Here is a 24930-nt window from a genome sequence, read left to right as displayed (position 1 = left end):
ATAGAATCAAGATTCATAAAAACCTTGGCAGGAATGATGGGTCTGAAACTAACAAGGTAAGCCCTAACAGGATTACATGTGAAGTCCTGCGTCTCACTTCAGCAGAGCCAGCCACAGCTGCCAGCGATGGGAGGGGCCTGGCTTGAAGGCAGTTTGTGTGCAGAGGACTTCATAAGGCCTGTGGGTTTCCTAGATGCTAATTAAAAAAACTAATTATGCCTTACATACTATTAACAGCAGTAGGACCTCCAGATCTAAGGATGGCAAACTGCCTCATAGCAGTTCCTTCCTGGAGCACTTCTCCCAGCCGTCCCTCTCCCCACAGCCTTACCCAACTCACATGGTGTTCAGGCGCTAGCTGGGCTCCTACTTTCTCTGAGGAACGTTCCCTGAGTCTGCAGGATGAAGTGAGTTATGCTCTCCTGGGTGCTCAGATAGCACCGTTTCTTCCCCATTACAGTCTCCCCAGACCTCATGGCCATTGTCTGTCTTATTGTCCATCTTCCTCTTTGGACCCAGGGCTCCTGGAAGGCAGGGACTGTATCTGCCTTCTTGGAAGCTCCATCCCGAGCAGTGACACTGTGACCGGCACACAGTGGATGCCCAGTGGATGCCCTGGTTGGGGGTGTGTCCATTTTTGGGATATGGGTTAGGGTTTTGGACTCCACACAGTTGGATCTCGTACCCCCATTACCACCAGGTAGTGACAGGTTTGCAGACCTTGTTCTGTGGGGAACAGGTGATGGAATTGTGGCAGCTTAGCCAAACCACGCTCAGGTGTGGACCGCCAAGAAAGGAGGGTGTGGACCATCACAGGGGTTCCAGGGCAGTGCAGGGAATGGTTCCTGGAATGGAAGAGCGTGAAAACGATTGGAGCTGCCCAAGTGCATGCGACCCCTTGCTTGGTAGGAGTCTCCCATCGACTGTGAATGCTGAACTGGGGAGAGGATTTTTAAATTGACAGTGGAGGAGTTGAAAGCTAATGATAATAACAACAGCTAACCTCTCCAGGGCCCTCCCCAGGCATCGGGCGGTTTGCTTAGCTGAGTCCTCATGGCCTCCCTGTGGGGTTTGGTGCTCCTCTTTTCTCTGTTGGGCAGATGAGGACTCCAGGACCTTGTGTCAGGCCACCCAGCTAGTAAGTAGCAGATAACTAAAGTCTGTTCCCATGCTAAGGGCGTCTGATGCTGGGATTCTGCTGTCTGGGGGTTAAGCAGTGTCTCCTCCAGGCTCTGGTAAGTGTAGAACTCAGTGGCTGTGGAGTTGTGCCCGCCTCGCAGAGTCCCTCCCCACCTCCCCCGTCCATGTCTTTGGGTCGGCAGCTGATCCTTCGCTGGCTCAGCGTATGACCCACTCTGGTAGGACCCCCCCCCCCCGCCCCGGGAATGGCAAGTAGCCAAGTTCGGCTGCATTGTTAACACGCAGATGTTGGTCTTCTGTGGGCCTCGAGGCATTGTGGGGTGACGGAAGACCTCACAGACCCGGAAGCCAGACAGCCCTGTGTTCGAGTCCCGGCTGCCACTTGCTGGCTGTGGGACCCCGGCCCAATCGCTTAATCTCTCTGAACCTCAGCTGTGAAATGTAGAATTCGTCTCCAGTTCTGTAAAGCACTTGACCCAGGAGGCCCCCTGACAAAAGATGGCTCATCTGCTGTCGGGCTCTCAGCTGTGCTGCTCATGGCTGAGGTGGTTAGAAATCTGTTGTCCGTGTAAGCTGAGCCTGTCCAGGAAAAAAAATTGACTTAAAATTTCCACACCGTGTATGTGGCACATGGAGCTTTCCCTGCCTAGTAGGTGTCAGGGCAGAGGAAAGGGGGAGAATCAGATTGTTGAACTCTGCTGGCCTCGCGCTGCCCGGAAGGGTTCCGTGTCCAGGCCTTGCTGCCTTTTGTCATCCTGACTGCCCTTGGCCTTCGCAGTTGTCTGGGTGTGTGTGTGTGTGTGTGTGTGTTTCCTCAAGGTGTTTTCTATATCTCTCTTCTGTAGCCAGAAACATGATTACAGACCATTTATTAGAGGAAATATCAGTAAATATGTGAGTGGTTTTTTTCTCTGAAATGATAGAGGAGGATCATTCACTCCTCAGCAAATTCTTCTGAACACCTCTTAGACATCAGGCAGAGCTACAGACCCTGATGATATAGCAGTGAACAAAACAGAGTCCTTGCCTTCATGTAGTTTATATCCTAATCTGGTGAGAAGGTACCAGATTAATAAGGATACAAGTAAAAATACGGTCTGTTGGATGGTGATGAAAAGTAGAAAAAATATATGGGTGAGGAGGAGAGAAAGGACTGATTTCTGGGGATGGGGTGTTGCTGTTTTACGGAGAAATGTTTGAGAAAACCTGGTGGACAAGATGTTCCCTGAGCAGACGCTGAAGGAAGTGAGGAGTGAGCCGCGCAGGTGTCGGGGAAGAGCATTCCTGGCAGAGGGAACAGCATGGACACAATTCCTGACGTCGGGCCTGCCTGGAAGGTTCAAGGAACCTCAGGGGGACCAGTGTGATCAGAATGGAGTGAGGGAATAATGAGGACGATGGCAACACAGACCGACTGGGCAGTGGATCCTGGGCCCGGGGTCCAGCTGCCTTGTGCATCTCTGCTAATCCCCACTGCCCAGAGGCCCTGGTTCTCCACCAAGAGGCAGGGTGGGGAGGTCACATACCCGGGTCACAGCTCCGAGTGGAAAGCCCAGATTCTAACGCAGATCCACATGGTTCCAGTATCCTTGCACCTCCCCGTGCTGGGCTGGTGGCAACTCCACTCTTCTTCTGCTCTGCAGAGCCATCCTACTGGTTCCCTGTGCACCATCCCCAGCCTGGGGCTCGAGTCCTGCAGAGGCGTCCACTGCGCTGACCATTAACAGAGACCCGCTCCCTCCTCCTCCCCGTGAGGCGCTTCCTGCCCAGGTTTCAATCTCATCCCTGTGGAAGTTCTGTGGGAAGAGTATTTATCCAGGTCAGAATTGGAATAAATTAGAAATTATTGTTTGAGGACAGGACATGGAGTCAGTATTGGCCTCTGTTAGCAGGGGCGGGTGAGAGTGCCAAGTGACCCTTTCCAGGGCCCCGAGGGTGCCTTCGAGAGCAGCAGGCTAGGGTGGTTTGCTCTTGTGCAAACAGTGGCAGGTGACAGGGCCGTGCTCTGAGGGGTCTCATGAGCACCGAGACAGTTCATGCACGTAAGGCGCTCAGGACGTGCTGGGCAGGGCGCGAATCCTTGGTCAGCGTCCACCGTGGCCACCACCATGGGCCTGGCACTGCTCCGGCCCCCGGGATGGTGGGGGAGAGACAGACGAGGGCTGCGTTCTCATGGTGCTCCCGGCCTGGCGGGGCCCCCGGCAGTAAGCAAACATTTGCGTGGTAGTAAGTGCTGCGGTGGCAGTTTACAGCGTGATGTCATAGCGGCTGAGAAGACAGTGTGATGTCATAGCGACTGAGAAGACAGTGTGATGTCATAGCGACTGAGAAGACAGTGTGATGTCATAGCGACTGAGAAGACAGTGTGATGTCATAGCGACTGAGAAGACAGTGTGATGTCATAGCGACTGAGAAGACAGTGTGATGTCATAGCGACTGAGAAGACAGTGTGATGTCATAGCGACTGAGAAGACAGTGTGATGTCATAGCGACTGAGAAGACAGTGTGATGTCATAGCGACTGAGAAGACAGTGTGATGTCATAGCGACTGAGAAGACAGTGTGATGTCATAGCGACTGAGAAGACAGTGTGATGTCATAGCGACTGAGAAGACAGTGTGATGTCATAGCGACTGAGAAGACAGTGTGATGTCATAGCGACTGAGAAGACAGTGTGATGTCATAGCGACTGAGAAGACAGTGTGATGTCATAGCGACTGAGAAGACAGTGTGATGTCATAGCGGCTGAGAAGACAGTGTGATGTCATAGCGGCTGAGAAGACAGTGTGATGTCATAGCGACTGAGAAGACAGTGTGATGTCATAGCGACTGAGAAGACAGTGTGATGTCATAGCGGCTGAGAAGACAGTGTGATGTCATAGCGGCTGAGAAGACAGTGTGATGTCATAGCGGCTGAGAAGACAGTGTGATGTCATAGCGACTGAGAAGACAGTGTGATGTCATAGCGGCTGAGAAGACAGTGTGATGTCATAGCGACTGAGAAGACAGTGTGATGTCATAGCGACTGAGAAGACAGTGTGATGTCATAGCGACTGAGAAGATACAGCTGTGTTAACATTGGGGGGATTTTCTTCTTGTCCCTCGTTTCATCCTTTGAGTGTTTGCATGTCATATAAATACCAACAGCAACACAAAATGGGAGAACACAGGATTCTCCTTTCACCTAGGCAGGCAGCATCTGGAAAAGGCAAGGAAGCGCATTTCCCGTCAGAGCTTCCCAAAGGGAATGCAGCCCTGCTAGCGCTTTGATCTTCGCCCAGTGAGGTCTGCATCAGACTTTTGACCTACAGAACGTGTGTTGTTTAAAACTGCTAAGTTTGTGGTGATTTGTTACATTGGTGATAGGAAGCTGATACAGTCAGTTTGTACGCCCATGCCTCCCCCTAGACTGTGAGCTCCCCGAGGGCAGGGGCTGGGCCTCATGCACGCTGGACCCCAGCGCCTGGCACAGCTTCCGGGCTCAGCAAACAGCGACTAACTTCTTCGCACCTGCTCAGGAGCTGCCCCTCGGAATTAGGGCTGGCGTGGCCCCTTTGATTCTCTTCCCCAAACCCAAACTCTAGTCTTGGTGCTGCCCATTGGGAAAGGCCTCCAAGGCTTAGGGACCTGCTGCCAGGCCAGACCAGTCTCAGCCCATAACAGGTGACGTGGATGGAGAGAGCACTGCCTGCTTGCTTAGCTCCCATCTAACGGGGCCACCTCGAGAAGGGGAGTCCTCATAAAGTAGAAGGATTCATGGGCAGAACTCAAAACATGCACGTGCTTTTTGATGTTGGTCACTGTGGATTCCTTGTAACATTTTGTAAAGGACCATTATTGATTCATTCAGCAGGGAAATAAATGAGGTAAAGACAAGCCAAAGAGAGAATCCAAACAAAAGAAAAAAGAACAGGAAAAGTGAAAAGAATGAAGAGATATGTCCCGTTGACCTTCCGAGCTGCCTCCTGCCTGCCTCACTTTGTCAGGAGGCTCCAGAGCAGGGGTGCCTCACCCTGGATGCCCAGAGAGTCGGATGTAATTGGTCTGGGGCAGGGCAAGGGCAGTGATATTTTTTAAAAGTTCCTCCAGTGAGTGTACTATGCAGCAGGGGTTGAGAACCACTGCCCCAGGGCATTCTTAACTTGGCTCTGTTCTCCTGTTAGAAGGTCTCCAAACCCTAAAAGTCATTAAATGATATTTCTTAGAGGCCATTCAAGCATTTTACAAATGGAAAAACCAAGGTCACAAGGCACTTGGTGGCCCAGTTAAGACCAGGGCCTCCGTCTGTGGACTTCTCATGCCCTCCATAGATCCAACTGGTGCTGCCAACAGCCTCAAATCAGGATGATCACACCAACTTCCATCTGTCAGTGGCTTTCTTTCAGTTTTTCAAACTTTTTTTTGCTTCTTCCCAAATGTTCCTTTTAAAGATCTGCTAATGCTTTGATATGCACATGGCCTCTCTGTCTCCACCCTTCCCTTGATCAGGCAGGACCACTTGTTGAGTATATGAGCACAGGCTCTGAGATCTTGCTGCACTAATACTGTGTGGCCTCTGAGAACCTCAGTTTGACCATCTGTATAATGGTCAGATAGTACTAGAAATACTCCATAGTGGTTGTGAGGTTGAAAAGACATATGGTACATTCAGAATGACCAGAACAGTGTGTGGTAGATGAATGCCAGATGTTATAAATAATATTATTGTTTTACATTACTGTTAATATAGGGAAGAGAATGGGAGTTCAGGCGTCAGAGCCAGTAACAAGTATCGACGGGCACATTATTTTTCACTGTTGCTCTTTGGCTTGCTTTGGACTGTGTCTGGTGGTGGTCACTCCTTGACTGGACATGGTGAGTCCTCCCTTGGAGGAAGTAGTTGTGAGTTTCTAAGCGAGTGTAGGTGGAGAGGAGCCCTCACTTTGGAGCGAGGGCTCATTGGGCATTTATCCCGATTTAACCTACCTGTCTTGAGGTCAGCCTGCCCAGGGCCGTCTCCTGTAGGGACCCAGTCTCCTTGGGCAGAGCTGAGCCCCTCCCTCACTGTAGGATTCAGAAGGGACCTGCTGCCTTCTCCTGTGTGTCTCCATTACATAAAAATTTTCCACGCAAGTAATTGCAGAATGGGGGAACAAGGAGGATAATAGGGAGGAGATGATTGTGGATAAATCAGCTTGATTACACACTTTCCCAAACTTGATTATACAGATTTGCAGGGCTGTGCAAAATCTTGAAAGCCAGTTAAGACCTTCCAGTAATGACTGCAGATTCCAGGGAAGTCTCTGTCATATGTCTAGCAGGTTGACCATTGAGAATGGTGAGTAAAGCTCTTCTGCTTTTGATTTTTTATATTTCAGAGACAGCCATGGAGTTTTACTGTAATGTTTTTAAACAAAGCAGTTACACTTACAGGTGGGAAGGTACCCACTCTTCTGCTGACTGGGCATGGAGTGATATAGACGCACCTTTGGTATTTCGCAAGGGGATCATTCTGGTTGGTAATATTACCAGTTGCACTGGGTGCTGATCCGTTTGATCCATTTGATCCATCACCCCCCGATGATACCATTGGTAAAATAAATAAAGGACTTTGGGAGGTCATTTAAGGCAAGAAGCAATAGTTGATTTATTTAGTAGCATACTATTAGCGTCCTTTTACCAATGTTACTTAGCCTTTAAATTCAGGTTTTTGTCCTTTTTTCAGCTTTACTGAGATACAGTTGCCGTATAACATTGTGTAAGTTTAAGGTGTACAGCATGTTGATTTGGTACACTTATGTATTGTGAAATGATTAGCGTTAGCTAATACCTGCGTCACATCCCATAATTAATATTTCTTTTTTGTGGTGAGAACAATTAAGATCTACTCTCTTAGCAAATTTCAAGTATTATTAACTATAATCACTATGCTCTACATTAGAGCCCCAGAACTTATTCATCTTAATAGTTGGAAGTTTGTACCTTTTGACTAACATCTCTCCATTTCACCCACCTCCCTGGCCCCTGGTAACCACCATTCTAGTCTCTGTTTCTATGTGTTTGGCTTTTTTAGGTTCCACATGTAGGTGAAATCATATAGCATTTGTCTGTCTCTGTCTGACTTATTTCACTTAGCTTAATGTCCTCAACGTCCAGCCATGTTGTTGTGAATGGCAGAATGTCCTTCTTTCTCAAGGTTGAATAATATTCCATTGTGTATATAGATCACATCTTCTTTATCCATTCATTGACAGACAAGGGTTGTTTCCATATCTTGGCTTTATAATCCTGTATGAAACATGGGAGTACAGATATCTTTTTGATATCCTGTTTTCATTTCCTTTGGGTATATACCCAGAGTGAGATTGCAGGTTAACACGGTGGTCCTTTTTAAAAAATCTTTTGAGGAACTTCCATACTGTTTGTTTGTTTGCTTACCAGTTTTATTTTTAAAAACTTTTTATTGGAGTATAGTTGATTTACAAATGTTATGTTAGTTTCAGGTGTACAGCAAAGTGCATCAGTTAATACATATATCCACTCCTTTTATTTTAGATTCTTTTCCCATATAGGCCATTACAGAGTATTGAGTAGAGTTCCCTGTGCTATAGAACAGGTTTTTATTAGTTATCTATTTTATATATAGTAGTGTGTATATGTCAGTCCCAATCTCCCAATTTATCCCTCCCCCCTTAGAGTCACGGATGTAGAGGAACTTCCATACTGTTGTCCATAGTAGTTGCACCAATTTACATTCCCACCAGCAGTGCCCAGGGATTCCCTTTTGTCCATATCCTTGCCAACACTTATCTCCTTTTTTTTTTTTGCGGTACGCGGGCCTCTCACTGTTGTGGCCTCTCCCGTGGCGAAGCACAGGCTCCGGACGCGCCGGCTCAGCGGCCATGGCTCACGGGCCCAGCCGCTCCACGGCATGTGGGCTCTTCCCGGACCGGGGCACGAACCCGCGTCCCCTGCATCGGCAGGCGGACTCTCAACCACTGCACCACCAGGGAAGCCCTCCTGTCTTTTTGATGATAGCCATTCTCATAGGTGTGAGGTGATATTTAATTGTGGTTTTAATTTGCATGCCCTAAACTCAGTTTCTTAATAGGCAAAAATTACCTTGTAGGGTGTGGTAACATCTGAATGAAATGATATATGTTAAGTGCGTAATTCCACAGCTGGAATGTAGGTGGTCCATAATCGTTAAATTCTGCATTGTTTGGGAGGGGAGATTTGCAGCATTTGGACAGAAACTCTGAAGTTATCCAGTCCAGTTCCTTAATGAGAAAAATGAGGAAAAGACTTACTCGAGTTGATTTACCAGCCAAGCCACAAATAGGTGTTCTGGCTCCCAGTGTTGGTGGCCACTGCCTGCCTGGGACTGGTTCCCAAAGCCAAAAGGAAACCCGTGGCTGTCAGCTCATAAGCAACCAGAGATTCAATCCAGGATGGGGAGTGAGAGCTCAGGGTTGGAGATGTCAATTTGGGAAGACCAGAAGTCAGGGGCAAGCGTGGCCGTGGAGCAGATGTGGTCCCCACTGCCTGATGGCCTTTGCCTTGCGGGGCCAACATTACTCATGAAGGGCCTGGAGGGAAGGAAGGGAGCTTGAGAAAGAGAATGTGAGCAGGGAGAGGGATGGAAGAACAAGAGAATGTGTCCCAGGAGCCCAGGTTCACAAAACCCACTCAGTGGGTGGGGTGTCAGTGCTTGCCGAATGGATGAGAGGAGTGGGTGATGAGTGTTGGGCCTGCTTTCTGTGTGCTAGTCATCTTGTTTATAATAATCCTTCTGCAGATGAGGCACAGAGAAGTAAAGTGATTTGGCCAAGCTCAGGCCCAAGGAAGTTCTTTCAGAATCTGCTCTTTTCATTTAACTACCTTGCTGTAACTGCAAATGAATGGATGAATAAGTGATTGAATTTCCATTTTACCTATAAAGAAGTAACAACATTGAAGGGCAAGTGACTTTCCTATAATTACAGAGTAATCAGTGGTAGAGTCAGAGCTAGTTAGCTCTTTTGATTCCTAGTTCAACGAGCTGCTAACTCGGGCTGTGTCTCTGTACCACCTGGGCAGGCCCTGGGCCCTCCCACTGCCCCCTCCACTGAGCCAAGTTATCATCTGCAACGCAGCCGTGGCCACATGTCCCCCTCAGAGCGCTCTTGCCCACGTTTCCAAAAGTGGGGGCAGTGGAAAGAGCCCAGGATTATGGTTAGAAGATCTGAGTTTGGGTTCCAGTTTGGCTGAATGACCTTGGGCAGGTGAAGAAGACTCTCTGGGTCTCAGTTTCTCTCTCTGGAAAATGGGGATAACAGTGCCTCCTTTTCGGTTGTGAGGCATGATTGAGAGAAGGTGTAAGACATGCCTGGCAGGCTGCTGGCAGGTAGGAAGCACTGGGAAAGTGATCAGTTTCGCTCCTTCAGTTCCCTCTCTCCCTTCTTCTCTTTCTCCTTTCCTCTGACTTAAGATTCCATGTGGCAGAGGATTGGCTCTTTATTGAAACAGCTGGATTTCTTTGTTTAGTCTTGATTCAACAAATATTTATTTATTTTTAATTGAGGTATAATTGATTTATGATATTATATTAGCTTCAGGTGTACAACAGAGTGATTCAATATTTTTATAGATTATACTCCATTTAAAGTTATTACAAAATAATGGCTGTATTCCCTGTGCTGTACAATATATCCTTGTAGCTTATTTATTTTATATGTAGTAGTTTGTACCTCTTAATCCCCTACCACATCTTGCTACTCTCTGCTTCCCTCTTCCCATTGGTAACCACTAGTTTGTTCTCTATACCTGTGCGTCTGTTTCTGTTTTGCTATGTACATTAGTTTGTTTTATTTTTTTAGATTCCACATGTAAGTGATATTTGTCTTTCTCTGTCTTACTTTACTAAGCATAATACTCTCTAGGTCCATCCACATTGTTGCAAACGGCAGAATTACATTCTTTTTGATGGTCAAGTAATATTCCATTGTATGTATACCGCATCTTCTTTATCCATTCATCTGTTGGTGAACACTTAGGTTGCTTCCACATCTTGGCTATTGTAAGTAATGCTGCTGTGAACATTGGGGTGCATGGATCATTATGAATTAGTGCTTTCATTGTCTCTGGATATATATCCAGGAGTGAAATTGCTGGGTCATATGGTAGTTCTGCTTTTTTGAGGAGGCTCCATACTGTTTTCCTTAGTGGCTGCACCAATTTACAATCCTACCAACAGTGTACTAAGGCTTCCTTTTCCCCGGATCCTTGCCAACATTTGTTATTTGTAGACTTTTTGATGATGGCCATTCTGACAGGTGTGAGGTGATACCTCTTTGTGGTTTTGATTTGCATTTCTCTATGATTAGTGATTGTGAGCGTCTTTACATGTGTCTGTTGGCTGTCTTCTGTTGGTATATCTTTTTTGGAAAAACTACCTATTCAGGTCTTCCGGTTATTTTTTAATTGGTTTTTTTTTTGTTTGTTTGTTTGTTTTTGATATTGAGTTATGTGAGCTATTTATATATTTTGGATATTAACTCCTTATTGTTCATACTGTTTACAAATATTTTGTCCCATTCGGTAGGTTCTCTTTTTGTTTTGTTGATGGTTTCCTTTGTTCAACAAATATTTATTGAGCACCTACTACATACCAGGTGCTGTTCTAAGCCCTGAGAATACAGCTCTGATAAAATGTAGACAAGAATCCAGGGTGCCTCTTGGAACTGATGTTCCACTGTGGCTCTTACTCTGCCTCGTGCTGCTGTATCTTTTCAGCTGTGATGAGGACCTGGTTATCTTCATCCCTTTCTTAGGAAGATTTTGAGTGAGCAGCTTCATCCCAGCCATAGAGCCCGGTTATACCAAGGGGAAGCCGTGGCTTGGTCCTTGACTCAGGAGCTGGCCATTGTTGGGGCCACAGACGCCAGCATGGGGGTGTCTCCAGCTGTCCAAGGTCAGGCCCATGTCCACAGGCCCCTGGCTCAATGTGACTCTGTACTGAGGAGCTCAGGGTTTGCAGGGCAAGTGGCTACGAAAACACTTAGTGATGCTCACCATCAGCAACAAACTTTGAGGGCAAAAACGAGGCTTTATCTGCTTAAAAACCACAGGCCTGGCCATTCCTGTTCTCAGTGCTGACCTGGGCCCTGCCATCAGCCTCTCGTCTGAGCACTACTGTCCCTGGCCCTCAGCTCTTTGATTCATGGCTGTTCCGTCTCACGCATCAGCCTCCTCTCGCCTGCCAGCCTCACTGAAGACCGTTTTAGGAGAACATGACCTTATCCCTCCACCGGGGAAAATTGGTCGTGTAGAGAAGGTCAGGGGCTTAGTCCAGGTCAGGACTTGGCTGCTTTCTGCAAAGGACTCAGGTAAGAAAGGCCCGATGCTGCCCTTCGCTGTTGGTAATGGACACCAGGGGAAATCAGATGAGGTTATAAGGGAGGGGAAATCTCAAAGACATATCACAGTCTCCTGTTTAGAAACAAGTGCTCTCTGGCTGGTGTATTTTTTTTTTTTTTGTGGTACTCGGGCCTCTCACTGTTGTGGCCTCTCCCGTTGTGGAGCACAGGCGCCGGACGCGCAGGCTCAGCGGCCATGGCTCACAGACCCAACTGCTCCGCGGCATGTGGGATCCTCCCGGACCGGGGCACGAACCCGTGTCCCCTGCATTGGCAGGCGGACTCTCAACCACTGCGCCACCAGGGAAGCCCTGGCTGGTGTATTTTAATTAAAATTACAGCTCTGACGCCTCTTAAAATTTAAGTTCTGTCTTCACTGTGTTTTGCACTGAGTGTTGAGGGGCATTTCTTCTGCCCCAGTTCTCTGCTCAGTGGTGTGTCCTGGGATATCTTGCTGTGACCTGGTCTGGGGATGGGTATGTAGAACGTTCCAGAGTGCTTTACGCTCTGGCTAAATTCCTAAAGACTCCTAATTAATCCAGGAATGAACGGTTCACTGGCCATTGTAGAGTCGAAGATTAATTGGAGACTGAGGTCTCTTAGCAAAGAAATTACACACTTTTCTCCCACTTGCATCTTCTACTAGTTTTTTCTTTGGAGTGGCTTTTGTTTGCCTGTGGCTCAGATACAGCACAGTGGTTTCTGCACCAAACATCATTTTCCAATGGGAAGGGTGTCTGGCCCAGAGAGTATTCAGTCCTGGATGGCTTTGTGTCGCTGGCCCTGCTGGGAGATGAGGAGCTTGTGCTGGGCTGGGGATCTGGGCTCCAAGAAGTCCTGGCAGCCAGGTTTCCCTGAATCCCAGACTCAGTGGCCTGGCTCTGCCCCTAGTCACCGGCCGCTGCAGGGCTCATTTCCACAGGCCCTTCATTATCCTACTTACTAGGCACCTGCTTTCCAAGGCAGCATCTGAGCCAGGGAGAGGGCTTCTCATCACCCCAGGTTCTGCGGCACCTTTAACCTGAGGGTTTCCAGGTATGTCCAGGTATGTGGCTTTTTGAAGACTGCTCCATTTCTCTCCTTTCTTCTTTCTGTTTTTTTGCATTAATCTTCCCATTGTCACCCTTTACTGAAATCCATTCAAAGCTAATAGTACTTTTCAAGAGTATCGGTTGCTTTGGCTGGTAAGACACAATTTCGTAGGTGTCTTTATAGCCAATGAGTGAAGTCATTAGAAAAAAAAAATCCTTGTTGTTGTGGAATTTTACAACACTGTCCACCAGTTATCAGCACTTTTGTTTCATTTGTTTTCCTCCACTGTCCCTGTCTTTTGGTCTTTTTGTGGAGTATTTTAAAGCAAATTCCAAATATGGCATCATTTCACATCTAAATGCTTCAAAAAGTAACTTCAGCCAGTGAGAACTAAAAAATAAAATAAGATAAGCAAAACCTTCAATTGCCTGCCCCCCTCCCAAACCACAATACCATTTGTAACACCCAATAAAATTAACGCTGATTTCTTCGAATCAGGATCCAAATAAGGTCCATACACGGTTACTCGGTGTGCAAGTATTTTAGGAATGATTTCTTTTAATTTGGAGTTTTTCAGCGATGACCGTGTCAGTGCCAGTTGTTGAGTGCTCCTTGTGGGCCCTGATGACGATACCGAATTCTCACTACATCCCGGCAGGGTGTTCTGCCCATTTTATAGATGTGGAAGGGGATTCAGCAGCTTGCCCCAGGTCATGAAGCCCCAACTGGCCCCGACGTGTTAGCTTTTGCAGCTTGAGTTTATGTAGAACAGGATTTTCTGTGTGAGTGCAGGCAGTTAAAACATTTCCAGTCTTCTGCTGCTTCCTTCCGAAGGGAAGGCACCCTCGGTAGAAGTGTTTGGACTTCTGGGGTGAAGCATATGGCTTCTGAACATTGTGCTTCTGCAAACTAAGCTTCCATCTGTGCCTGTGCTCCATCGCAGGCATGTCCGAATGTGTTCTGCTTCTTCTGTGAAGCAGTAGTTTTGAATATGCCACTGCTGTTGGCGATGACTCCTGGGGAGGTGACAGCTGAGCAGAGAGCAGCCCGGTCTCATGCTGAGTCCATGCTAAGTCCTCACGTTCATTCCTCATCACGGCCCTCCAGGCAGGTGGTATGGTTATCTCCATTCCCCGAGGAGGCAGCGAGGGCTCAGAGCGGAGATGGCACTAGCCCAAGGTCAGAGCTAGTAAGTGGCAAGGGTAGAAGATAGGCTTTTCACTCCACAGCTCTGGATGCTACCATTGCACTTTCACGGCAACATTACCTTCTGTGCTGTTTCCCCCACTCACGGTCCTGCTCCAGGACCTCACTATGCCAATGTTTTATCCTGGAAAATTTTAAACATACAGAAAAATTGAGAGAGCAAAACAATTCCCCGTATACGCCACCTAGATTAAGCACTTAACGTTTTATCCTGTTTGCTTTATCTCTGTATTTATGTTTCTATATATAATTTTCTGAACTATTTGAATTAAGTTGCTGACGATCATGACCCTAAATACCCTGGATGTTTCAGCTCCTTCTCCAAAAATATTCTGCCACATTTTTGACCACATTGAAGGAAACTGTAACATTCCCTTACTGTCACCTAATATGCAGCTCATTCTTCAGTTCCAAAATTGCCCGAGTCATCCTCAAAGTTTCTTTTAAATAGTTGAAGAAACATTTTTTTTGACCTAAGATCCAGTCAGAGCACAGCGGTTACACTTGGTTGTCTTATCTCTTCCAGTTCTTGTCACCTGGAACAGTACAACTTTATTTCTGGGCTTGTCTGTTCCTTTGCCCCTGTATTTCCGACAAGCTGGCAGCTGAGCCCAAAGTTCTGATTAGGTTCAGAGTATACATGTCTGGAAGAATGCTTCATGGGGATACCGTGCGCTCCATATAGCGTGTGTCAGTGGTCCACAGGGGTCTGTGGTCCCAGCACTGCTGACCACAGGTAGAGTATGCAGGTTAGTGGCATTTTTCTAAAAGCTGAAGAAGAGTTGGTGTGAGCAGAGCATCTCCGAGTCAGTAGCTTTGCGTTATCCATGCAGCCTGTTCCTGGTCCTCTCTCTTCTTTCCTGGGCACTGGATAGATGGGGGACATCTCCAGGCTTGGCCCACACGTTTCCACTGTCTCACCACTTACCCCATCCCACCCCATCATATTTAGGAGGGCATAGCTGAGGAGTACCTGTTTTAATCACCTCTTATTTGCCCCCTTGGCAAGGGAGGGATTCCTGCCCTGGAGTTGAGTTATGGGGATCCTGACCGTTCATGACAGCCAACACTGGACAGATGAGGCTGAAAGCAGTTTATTAGTAACAGATTCACAGCCCACTGCATGTCACACAGGGTCACACAGGAGCACACTAAACAGCCGGGGGCAATGGGAGGCAGGCTTTGTAGTATCAAGGGGGTGGGGTGCCCACTGCTTCCTGTAGGAGGATGTGATTGGCTTGTTAGAATAAGTCCACGGGCTGGCAGCGGACTGAAACCTGCTGCTTGGGGATAAGCAGGTACTGTAACTGGCCCCCTTGATAAGCAGGGTTGTTTGGCTGAGGGAGCTGAGTGGGAAGGAACTTGTGGTTAGGACATTCGAAGCCTTTGTGGTTTCAGATGTCAAGGGAGGACATCATATCAGGCCTTAATTTTTGGCTTTTTGCTGTAGTACAACAACGCACCTACAGTATACTCTCTCCATGCAGGCCCCCCCCTCAGCATTTCATCTTGGTCATTCATCTACTGGTCATACCAACCCTCTGAGGCAGGTGCTGTTATCAGCACCACTTCATAGATGAGGAAACTTAGGTCCAGGAGGCGAAGTGCCTTGACCAAGGTCCCACAGCTGGAAGGGATGATTGGAAAGCTCCTCCAGGCTGCCCTCGGGAGTCTGCGCCCACACAATTGAAAATGACGTGAGATCTAGAGTGAGGGGAGGAGGATGAATCCAGGCTCCGCCTCGGTGGGCAGTTACACTTGCTAAGCCCCAGTCTTTTCATTTATTGTGCAAGAGCGAGAGGGACCATCCCAAGAGGGTGCTGGTGACTCTGGGAGATGCTCCTTGTCTGGTCCACGGCTGGTCTCCTGGATGCAATTCTCCTCCATCCAGGTGAAGGGCAGGTTGCTTTGATTAAGTCTACTGCTGCGGGGAACCTGCTTTTCCGAATGACAGGGAGGAGGGAGGTGGTGGGAGCGGTTTCTTGGGGGTCTTCATTTCTCTTTCCACCTCCTTCCCAGTGTGTTATTCTTTCCTTTTCTCTTTCACAACAAACAGCGAACTGCTCTCTGCAAGAATCTGATCTCAGTCGTTCACACTGCATGAGAATTGAGATCGACATGTTGCATTTTCCCAAGAGTGAGGCTGTATTTCTAATTGTGGAAAATTATATCTCTTAATAAAATAATTGCAGATGCCATTACATTGGTAGTGGTGTGTGTGTGTGTGTGCGCATGCGTGCATGTGCTTGCATGTTCCTTGACCTCCTTAGAATTCCAGACTCTGCGCTGAGGAGGACGTGGAACAGTGGACATTCTATAGCCCATAGAGCTGTGCAAACTAAGGTAAGACACCCTATGTCTTGTAGCCTCAGTGCCCTCATCTCTAAAATGGGAATACTGTAACAGTAATTTCTACCTCATGGGGTTCTTATGAAGATTAAACAAAGTAATGTTGGAAAGCACCAAGTAAAGCACTTGGCACAAGACGGCTCCAAATGTGGTAAGTATCTATTATTATAATATAACTGTGATAAATTGTTATTATTATAATCGTTACCCTTGTCTTTGGGGGTGGCCAAGCTCCCCGACCCAGGGTAAGTCCTGTCCGGTGACTGGTCTCCAGTTTACTGGCTCACAGAGATAATCCATCAGTATATTCTTTCAGTGGCCTGTCCCCAGGACTAATGGAAAATCCCAATGCCTCCTCCCTGCCGGTGGAGCTGCCTGCCTGTTCTGCTGACCGTTTGTAAGTGTTTTCCCTCTTGCATAAGAGAGGCCCACTAGAGAGGAAAAGTCAATAGTGCAATTAAGAAACATGCTTTGCTTTTTGCTGTCGCCTGGAAAGCATATCATGTTTTTTCCTCAGTCGGATCTCTCAAGGTTCAAAAGTGACCTTCTGGGCCATTGTTTCCTCATAGAATGGCTAAAGGATGTGGTAGTTGTTGACATTCACCTGTGCTGTTCAGTCTCCTTCCTGCAGCATGCAACCTCACTGCCCTGGGTGGGGCAGAATGGGGGAGGGGAGAGCTTCTTAGAGCCGGTCATCATGTCGTCAGCATCCTTCTTGTTCATGTTTGCAAGAACAGCGGCCACCTTTGGCTGAGCCCTTTGGTGCCCCAGGCGCTGTGCCAAATCCTAACATTTATTACTGCTGACGATAGCAGTATTATTACTGCCCTGGGAGGTACGGCCATCCTGGGATACGAGGAGGGAGATCTTAAATCTCAGAGAGGTTAAGTGACTTTTTTCAAGTCACCCAGCTGGCAAATGCCGAATCAGAGATTTGAACCAAGTTAAAGGTCTGATTAAGTTCATATTCCCATACGATCTTGTGTTTTTTATGGTTGGGGGAAAGGATGTTGAAATCTGAGTCTAGTATGTGACAGAAATGTTAACCTATCTTGAAAGAAGCATATTATCAAGGTACATGCGTTAAAGGTCATTGACAGATCTATGGAATCCATTATCCTTTAGTTAATGGGGAGACCCTGGGGCTTTGAGAACTTGACTTTGAGTCAGAAGAGGCACAGGGGGCAGTAGCATCGTGGTCGCTTGTTCAGGGTCTTGCTGTTCCTGATACTGTGATGTCAAGAGTGGCCATTCCTCTGGGTTCCCAGATTTGGGCTGAATCCCTTGCTACATTCAGCAGGTGGACAGTAACAGATTCACACCCTGGAACATCCCTAGGGGCCCAGGGTCCTCACATGCAGTTCCAGGTTGGAGGCCATCTCATGGGTCTAACTAGTGAGGCCCCCCAAAGTAGAGTGGGGTGGCGAGCTTCTGTGTAGTCAGAGTTCTGATACCTGTAACTAAAGACCTTGACATCTCATTCCTCAATCAGGTGGCACTTAGCAACTCTTGACTGTAATCTCCATGAGAGTGGGACTGTATGTGTTCTACACACCAGGGTTCACAGGACGGTGCCTGGTACATCACAGGCACTCAGTAAATGTTTGTTGAGTGAATAAGCAATAGGCAAAGATGGAAGTCCGCTGTCTGTCCCTACTGCGCCCCTTCCTCTATAAGCAGACATGTATCCTAGGCTGCTTAAGGGCAGGGTGAGCTATGCAAACAGGACCAGCCACCAGGAGAGAGTGTGTGTGTGCACATGTGTATGTGTGTTTGCGAGCGTGTGTGAGCGTGGTGTGTATCTGTCACCACTCTAAATCTAGCTGGCCCTGGTCTGGGAGTCCTCCAAGGGGCAAAGTGATGTTTTTATTTGATGCCCGGCTGGGCCTGGAGAGCCTCCCATGGTGCAGTGTGTGACAGTGGAATTGCATCCACTTCTCCTTGGTGAGGTTTAGGGGACCACAGAAGGGCGACAGGCCGTGTGTTTGTGATTTGGGGAGCAGGAGTAACTGGCTGCCTACTTGAGAACACCAGGATGTTTTTATCTGCTTGGCGGTGGCTTTACTTCTCCTTTAGCCTTCTGCCTGGGGGAAGAAGTCAGTTATTTTGAGGCTGGACTGGCCCTGGCTGCTGAATCAGAGTTTATCAGTAACAGTGGAGAAAACACTGCTTTCACACCTGTGTGGTCTCATTAACTAGCATCTGTTCTTTGGAACAATTAATAAATGATACTTTCTGACCTGTTAGATTTCCTTCTCACATAGAGCTCTTCCTTTCTGTTTACTTTTGGTTGTCAAGTCTGACCAAGTCTTAGGAGTCTTCTCTGCTCTTCAGCCTGTCAGGAGTGAAGATGGATAACTGGGCCTGTTAGCCACGTCATTGGAGTACTGATCGTCACACCAAATCTCCTTTTTTCCATGAGTCTCTGCAGTGACGCAGAAATGCCATTCACAGTGAGGACACTTTTGATTCTCAGCCTCAGACTATGAGGAACTCTGCATCTGTGGATCTGTCAGACTCCTTCTGGGCATTGAGATGTTTTTCTCTGCATTGAATTTATTGGAAATGAAAGTAAGCAAAGTGGTTTTACACACCTCACAGTGGTCAAAGAGTTGCTACACTTTCTTCATCCTTTTCTTGAAAACTCAAGGACATTGGTCATTATACTGGCCTGGGGTATGCTGATGCTTGCAGGCATTACTAAGACCAGTGGGGCTATTTTCTTCTCTACCGAATGGCCCCAGATTGCTGTGCTTTTGAGTTGTCACCTTTGTTTTTCATCTTTTTTCTGCCTTTCCTGTGACACAAGTGGTGCTGGAGAGGATTGTAGGGGCTTTGCAAGGTGGATTTAGATTACACATGGATGTGATCCACCTGACTCGACACCACGGAGGGGGCGCATGCGCCCCGCCTCCTCTCCTTCCATCACGGAAGGTCTTGTTGACCCTCACGGGGAAGGCAGTCCTCCACCCAGAGGCAAAAGCATCAAGGTAAAATTTAAGAGCATGCTTTTGTTTTCATTGTATTTATTCTGACGTTTACCAGCTGTTTATAGAGGGAATCCTGATTTCATAATTCAACAGTGTCATGAAGTTTCTTCTAGAATAACCTCATTTTAGTTTACAAAGTCTGAAGAAAAATCACAGTACAGGTGGAGGGCGGATCAGGCCACACCGGCCAATTTGGTTCTTAAATGGCCGAAGTTGGGAAGCGCTGGCTTTCCCCGAGAGCTCTGTGTCTCCAGCTGTAGCACTCACACCAATCTTGTTAAAAATGAAGCTTCTGAGTCAGTAGATCCCGGCTGGGGCACAAGATTCTGCATTTTTAACAAGCTCCCTCCTAGGTTATGCTGCTGCCCTGGCCTCTGGCGACTCCAGGTTTGATCCACGGACCAGCAGCGTCAGCATCAGCGGGAAGCTTGTTGGGGTGCCAGCCCTCAGTCCCATCCCTGGACCTGCCGTATCTTCAGTCACCGGACCCCCAAGTGGTTCCCGGGCACATTAACATTCGGGAAGCCCTGATCGTACATGCTGCTGCTGGGGGGTCCCCAGTGTGTAGTGAGGCCTGCCGAGCAGGCAGTTAGAGCCCGTGCCTGAACTACTCATGTGGAAGCGGGGTTTCCATTTCCTTGTTTCCAAATCACTTTACAAAGAGCTCATGGAAGGATGTTTCCAGGCCTGGCATGCCCTCTCTTAGGAACACACCTTCCAGAGCTTTCCATTCCACCACATGTCCACCTCTGCTCCTGTTTGCACTTTGAGACCCATGTCCTCTGCGTAGCTGCCTCACTCTCTGGATTCTCAGAAGCTGACGCCTGTGGCTGGTGCATGGCTGGACAGGGGACATCTATCTTTCTTGGCACTGCTGCTCCCAAAGGTTATAATTGGCTTGACAGATGTGTTCTGGCTGCAGCCACTCAGGGTGGGGGTGAGGAATCGTGCAAAAGGCTGGGTGCGCGAGGCTTGAAAAAATGGCCACGAGGATAGTGTCCCTGGGGAGACAAAGGAGGTGAGGAAGGACAGTGCTCAGCGGTGTGCCAGCTCCCTGTTCCTGCGGCCAGCTGTGTGGGGAGGACACAGGAATCAAGGCTCTGGGGTCTCTGAGAGTGGGAGCTGCAGGACCATTACAGCGATGACAGCCTGTGGGTGGCAGATTGTATATGGAAGGTGGCTGCAGCCATATCTCTTATCTTACCTGCTTTTCTTTTTTTTATTATTATTATTATTTTTTTTGTGGTACATGGGCCTCTCACTGTTGTGGCCTCTCCCGTTGTGGAGCACAGGCTCCGGACGCACAGGCTCAGCAGCCATGGCTCACGGGCCCAGCCGCTCCGCGGCATTTGGGATCCTCCCGGACCGGGAACCCGTGTCCCCTGCATCGGCAGGCGGACTCTCAACCACTGCGCCACCAGGGAAGCCCTTACCTGCTTTTCTGTAATGCGGACTTTGCCACACCCCAGCCAAGAGGTAGAGTAGGGTCCCCTCTCTTGAATCTGGGCTGACCTTATGTAACCCAGTGATGCCACAAGACTTCGGAGGCTGGGTCAGAAAAACCATTCAGCTTCTGCCTGGTCCTCTTGGAACCCGCAATCTGGATGAAGCCAGCAGAATGAAGAATTCTGACTATGCTGAGACTGCGGTGCTGGAGAAGTAGGTGAGGTGCTCCAGGCGGCAGCCCCAGCTGAGCTCCTGGCCAACAGCCGGCACCCATGGTGGCCCCGTGACAGGCCATTCTGATGTCCAGCCCGCTCAAGCCTGCAGGTGATGCAGCCCCAGCTGACATCTAACTGCTGTGACCACATGAGAGATTCTCAGTGAACTCTTCCTAGCTGACCCTTCTCAGTTTTCTGATCCACAAAATCATGAGCAAAACAAAATGGTTGGTTTCAGACATTAAGTTTTGGGGTAATTTGCTATACAGCCAGAGTAACTGGAGTGTTCTGGAAGCTTTGGTTTTTACAAGTATATTCTCAAAAACAACTCTAAAACAAAATTCTTTTTCCTTAGTTATATTTAAAATGTTTTAAAAACACTGGGGCGCAGTGAGTAGGTTGTTACAAAATGAATCCCCCCACCCCCCACAAAGAAAGCCTGAAAACTGTCTAGTAAAAACTTGCAGATGGAGGCAAGAGTAAAATGATGAGGGTGATAAAATGCTGCTTTCTGTTCATGCTCTGTTAGGTACTTTATATTCTTTCATTTTATTTTTACTCCCACACTTTAAGGAGTGCCCATTTTATAGATGGGACGACTGAGGCTCAGAGATGTTAAGGAACTCACTACGAGCCACACAGCCGGAGCTGGAGTTTGAACGTGGATGGACCTGACTCCATAGCCTGTCCTGCAGCACATGGAAGAATTGTTAACATGGAGAGCTAAATCTCTAAGTCTCCTTTCCTTAAGGACAAGGGCTCAGGACCCTTAGGGATCATTCCGTTCAGTGCTGGGCCCTTCAGGGTCACCTGGGGAGTGTTTTAAAATCCACATATCAGGCCCAGTCCATACCAAGACTGTAGGTCTGGGGTAGGATGTCTCCAGTGGTTCTGACCCATCTCCATTTGTCACCTCTGGCTTAGCCCAACCTCCCGTGTTGCAGGTGAGGGCACTGAGGCCCAGTGAGGAGAAGTGGCTTGTTCTGAAGCCCAGAGCAGCTTAATGGCAGAGCTGGGGCAGAGAGCAGGTTTCCCAGCGCCCAGATGGCATGCTCCCCCGTGTCTCACTTTGGAGGAGGCTTGGAGGGCCGTTAGCAGAAGTTACCTTATACATCAATGACGGGATCTCAGGGCACTTGCAGTAAGATCCTGCAGTAGAAATGTTCTGGACACAGTGCTGAACAAAACAGTCAGGGGCCGGCACTGCTTTCTTCTTGAAATTACATAAATACACGGACGGAGGGACAGAGTTTTAGGACTTAAAACCTCCACTGGGGGGAGAGGGAGGGGAGGAGAGGAAGAGAGAGAGACAGAGAAAGAGGGAGGGATATGTATAGAGAGACACAAAAGGCAGGTTGAATTTTAGGTCTCTTGTAGGTACGTGATAGGATTCAGTGTGAGGCTGATCAGACTGAGGGTGTTTTCTGTGGCAGCTGTTCAAAGTCCTGAACAGACATCAGATTCTGCAGTCACTGAGAGTCCCATCCTGCTGGGCTCTGAGGACACAGCCCTGGAGTGACCCCCAGCCTCTACACCCTCCCAGTGCAGCTGGACATACAAACAAATCATGATCATACAAAGGCCCAAGTCTAGGGTAGAAACCAAGGCTGTGAGACCCCTGATTCTGTCCCAGGGCTGGGATGGCTTTAAGATGACCCACCATCTAGGTTTTTCCTAAGACGGGCTTTTCCGGGGACACAAGGCTTTCAGTGCTAAAGCCAGGAGAGTCCTGGGCAAACCCAGACTGTTGGTCACCTGGGTGTGGTTCCCTAGACGAGAGGACAGCTGACCTCCGCGTCCTCCCCATCCTGGTGATGGTACCGCTTTTCCTGGAAGCCCAAGCCAGAGCCCTTGGAATCTGCTTTGACCACCCACCTCCCATGTGCACGTTCTTCCATTCTGTCCTGCCCTTTCCTTCACTCTGCAGCAGTCTCTTGCTGGGACAGCTGCCGTAACCTCCTAACTCTCTCTGCCTTCCCTTCTCTGTTCTGCTGCAGTTCCCCATCTTCGCCGCTATCTGGAATGGGGAGTTTCATTCTACACTTCTCAGTAGAACCAGTTCTCAGTAGAACCAATTCTCATTCTACACTTCTCAGTAGAAGCAATTCATCATTGGTTCAAAAGCCAAATTCCTTAGCCTGGCACTCAAGCCCTGAGTCACCTGGCCCCTGTTCTCCTTCCGGCCACATCTCAAGCCATTCTGAACTGAATTCACCAGGTGAAGAGCTGAGCTGGAGAGCTGGGAGGTGGCCTGATGGTCAAGAGCTGACAAAGCAAACCTGCAGTCTCTGTTCTTCCCCCCAGGTTTTCTCTTGGTGGTAGTTCTTTTCATCCGCCTGGATGTTGTGGGCTCCCAGGGTGGTTGAGGGGTCGGGAGGTGCCGAGATGAGGAGGTGGCTGTTTAGAGCCACCAGTTTCCTGGTAGCAGCCCCAGAACGTACCGCATCCCCCTCTCCCTTCCTTCTTTCCTCTTCTCTGTGTTTCTCTCCTGTCTCTACCTTCTGTCTTCTCTTGAAGCTCAGTCTGCCTCCTGGTGGTGCTGATGGTGGCAGGGTGCCGTCTGGGGGAACGTGGAGGGAAGAACACCGCTGGTTCTTCCTCTGGTCCTGCCTGCTGCTCCCTCACCTTTGTTCCAACTCAAGTCCATTTCGTTCCCAGAGACTGTGCTGCTGGCCTGGCCTTGCCCCAGTCTGAGCCACCATTCTGGACTTCGACTCCCAGTTCACTTTGGATCCCCAAGTTTCTAGAGTCTTTGTATGTCAGCCTCATAGCCGTTCTCTCATGCCCACAATTAGTCTTAGCTGGCCGGTGGTGACAGAAGATTCTACGATCTTGGTAACTACCTCCATCTTTCCCCGGTTGAAACTGGCCGAGAGCCGTCAGCCGGGCAGCCTGTCCTCCCCCCGGCCCCCCGCTGCCCCAGAGGCCAGATCGTCCGCCTGAGCGTGTGCAGGAGCCACCTTCTCCAGTGCTCAGCCCTCACGCCTCTTTCTCTGTTTCGTTTCAGTTTTACGGAGTTCTTGGATCCATTCCAGAGAGTCATCCAGCCGGAGGAGATCTGGCTCTATAAAAACCCTTTGGTGCAGTCAGACAACATACCTACCCGCCTCATGTTCGTAAGTACCATGATTTCATGGCTGATTTGACCGCTCTCCCACGTATGAACCAAATGGCTTTTCATTTCTGCATTTCCAACCCCGGCTGGTGATGGCAAGCAGCCTGAAAAAAAAAGAGGCGAGCTGCCCATCAAATTAAAATTCAGTTCCAGATCAGGATGGTCGCCGCTTGGTCATGTGAGAAGCAATTGCCCGACGCTTTGGAAAAGAAGGGCCCTGCTTACCTGAGCTAAACCCGACTCTTTCCGAATACTTAGAGTAAAATAAGATGAGCAACTAGTGAACAGAGTTTCCTGCTCCATCTGTTTTTAAAAAAACCTCAGTTTAGCTGTACTCAGGTAACCACTTTTCTGGGTTTTGCTGGTCAGTTGACCAGTGATGAGACCACTATGTGTAATTCACCCCTGACAGCATCTCTGGTCCTAGGATAAATGGGCAAGCATCCACATAGCTGGTGGATACACTGGGACATTTTTACCTCCTCGCTCTGCCCCTTGTCGATTACAGTCGCCTACACTTCCTCTACTATGTGCCGGGCCCTCGGCTGAGAGCTTAAGAAAGGATTATCTCATTTAGTCCCACCCAGTATCCCAGTGAGGAAGACGTCATTATTGCCCGAATTTTGCAGGTGCAGACCTGCATCCCAGAGAGATGAGGGAACTTGCCCAAAGCCACACAAGCTAGAGAGCAGCAGAGCCACGACTCACCTCCGAGCAGCCAGCTCTGAGCCCTGCTCGCAGCCGGGACGCTGCTCTGCAGTCAGGAGCCGAGTGTCCAGGACTCCTTGCTGGAGCTCACTGGCTCCTGGAGAATTGCCGTCAGGCCTTTCTGCAGCAGAGGAAGCATTGAAGCTGCCTCTTGTTACAGAGAATAACGCAGCTTCTGGACGGGCAGCCGTGTAGCTCGAAGCTTATTCCTATTGAGCAGCCATTGTGTGTCTTGCCTCTGGGAACTTAAATGACTGTTCCAGAGCTTTTATAGAGGACATGAGGAATATTGTTGCATTTTGAAACAAATCCCTCTGATTTTGTGGAGGAAATCTTGTTCATCGGTGATGATTG

At 48.6% G+C, this 24930-nt stretch overlaps 1 protein-coding gene across 3 annotated transcripts in view; it reads left to right on the top strand.

Moving 5' to 3' along the window:
* PLPP4 (phospholipid phosphatase 4) overlaps nt 1-24930 on the top strand; it is a 187554-nt gene that overhangs the window by 91080 nt on the left and 71544 nt on the right. For all 3 annotated transcript variants that reach the window (XM_060033530.1, XM_060033533.1, XM_060033529.1), the window contains exon 2: nt 23761-23869. In XM_060033530.1, coding sequence (XP_059889513.1) covers nt 23864-23869 — 6 coding nt within the window. In that variant the 5' untranslated portion in view covers nt 23761-23863. The remainder of the gene's footprint in view (nt 1-23760; nt 23870-24930) is intronic.

The sequence above is a fragment of the Delphinus delphis genome, chromosome 16, assembly GCF_949987515.2.
Source record: "Delphinus delphis chromosome 16, mDelDel1.2, whole genome shotgun sequence".
Taxonomy (NCBI): domain Eukaryota; kingdom Metazoa; phylum Chordata; class Mammalia; order Artiodactyla; family Delphinidae; genus Delphinus; species Delphinus delphis.
Note: the sequence above shows the minus strand (reverse complement) of the source record. Positions and strands in the feature narration are given on the sequence as shown.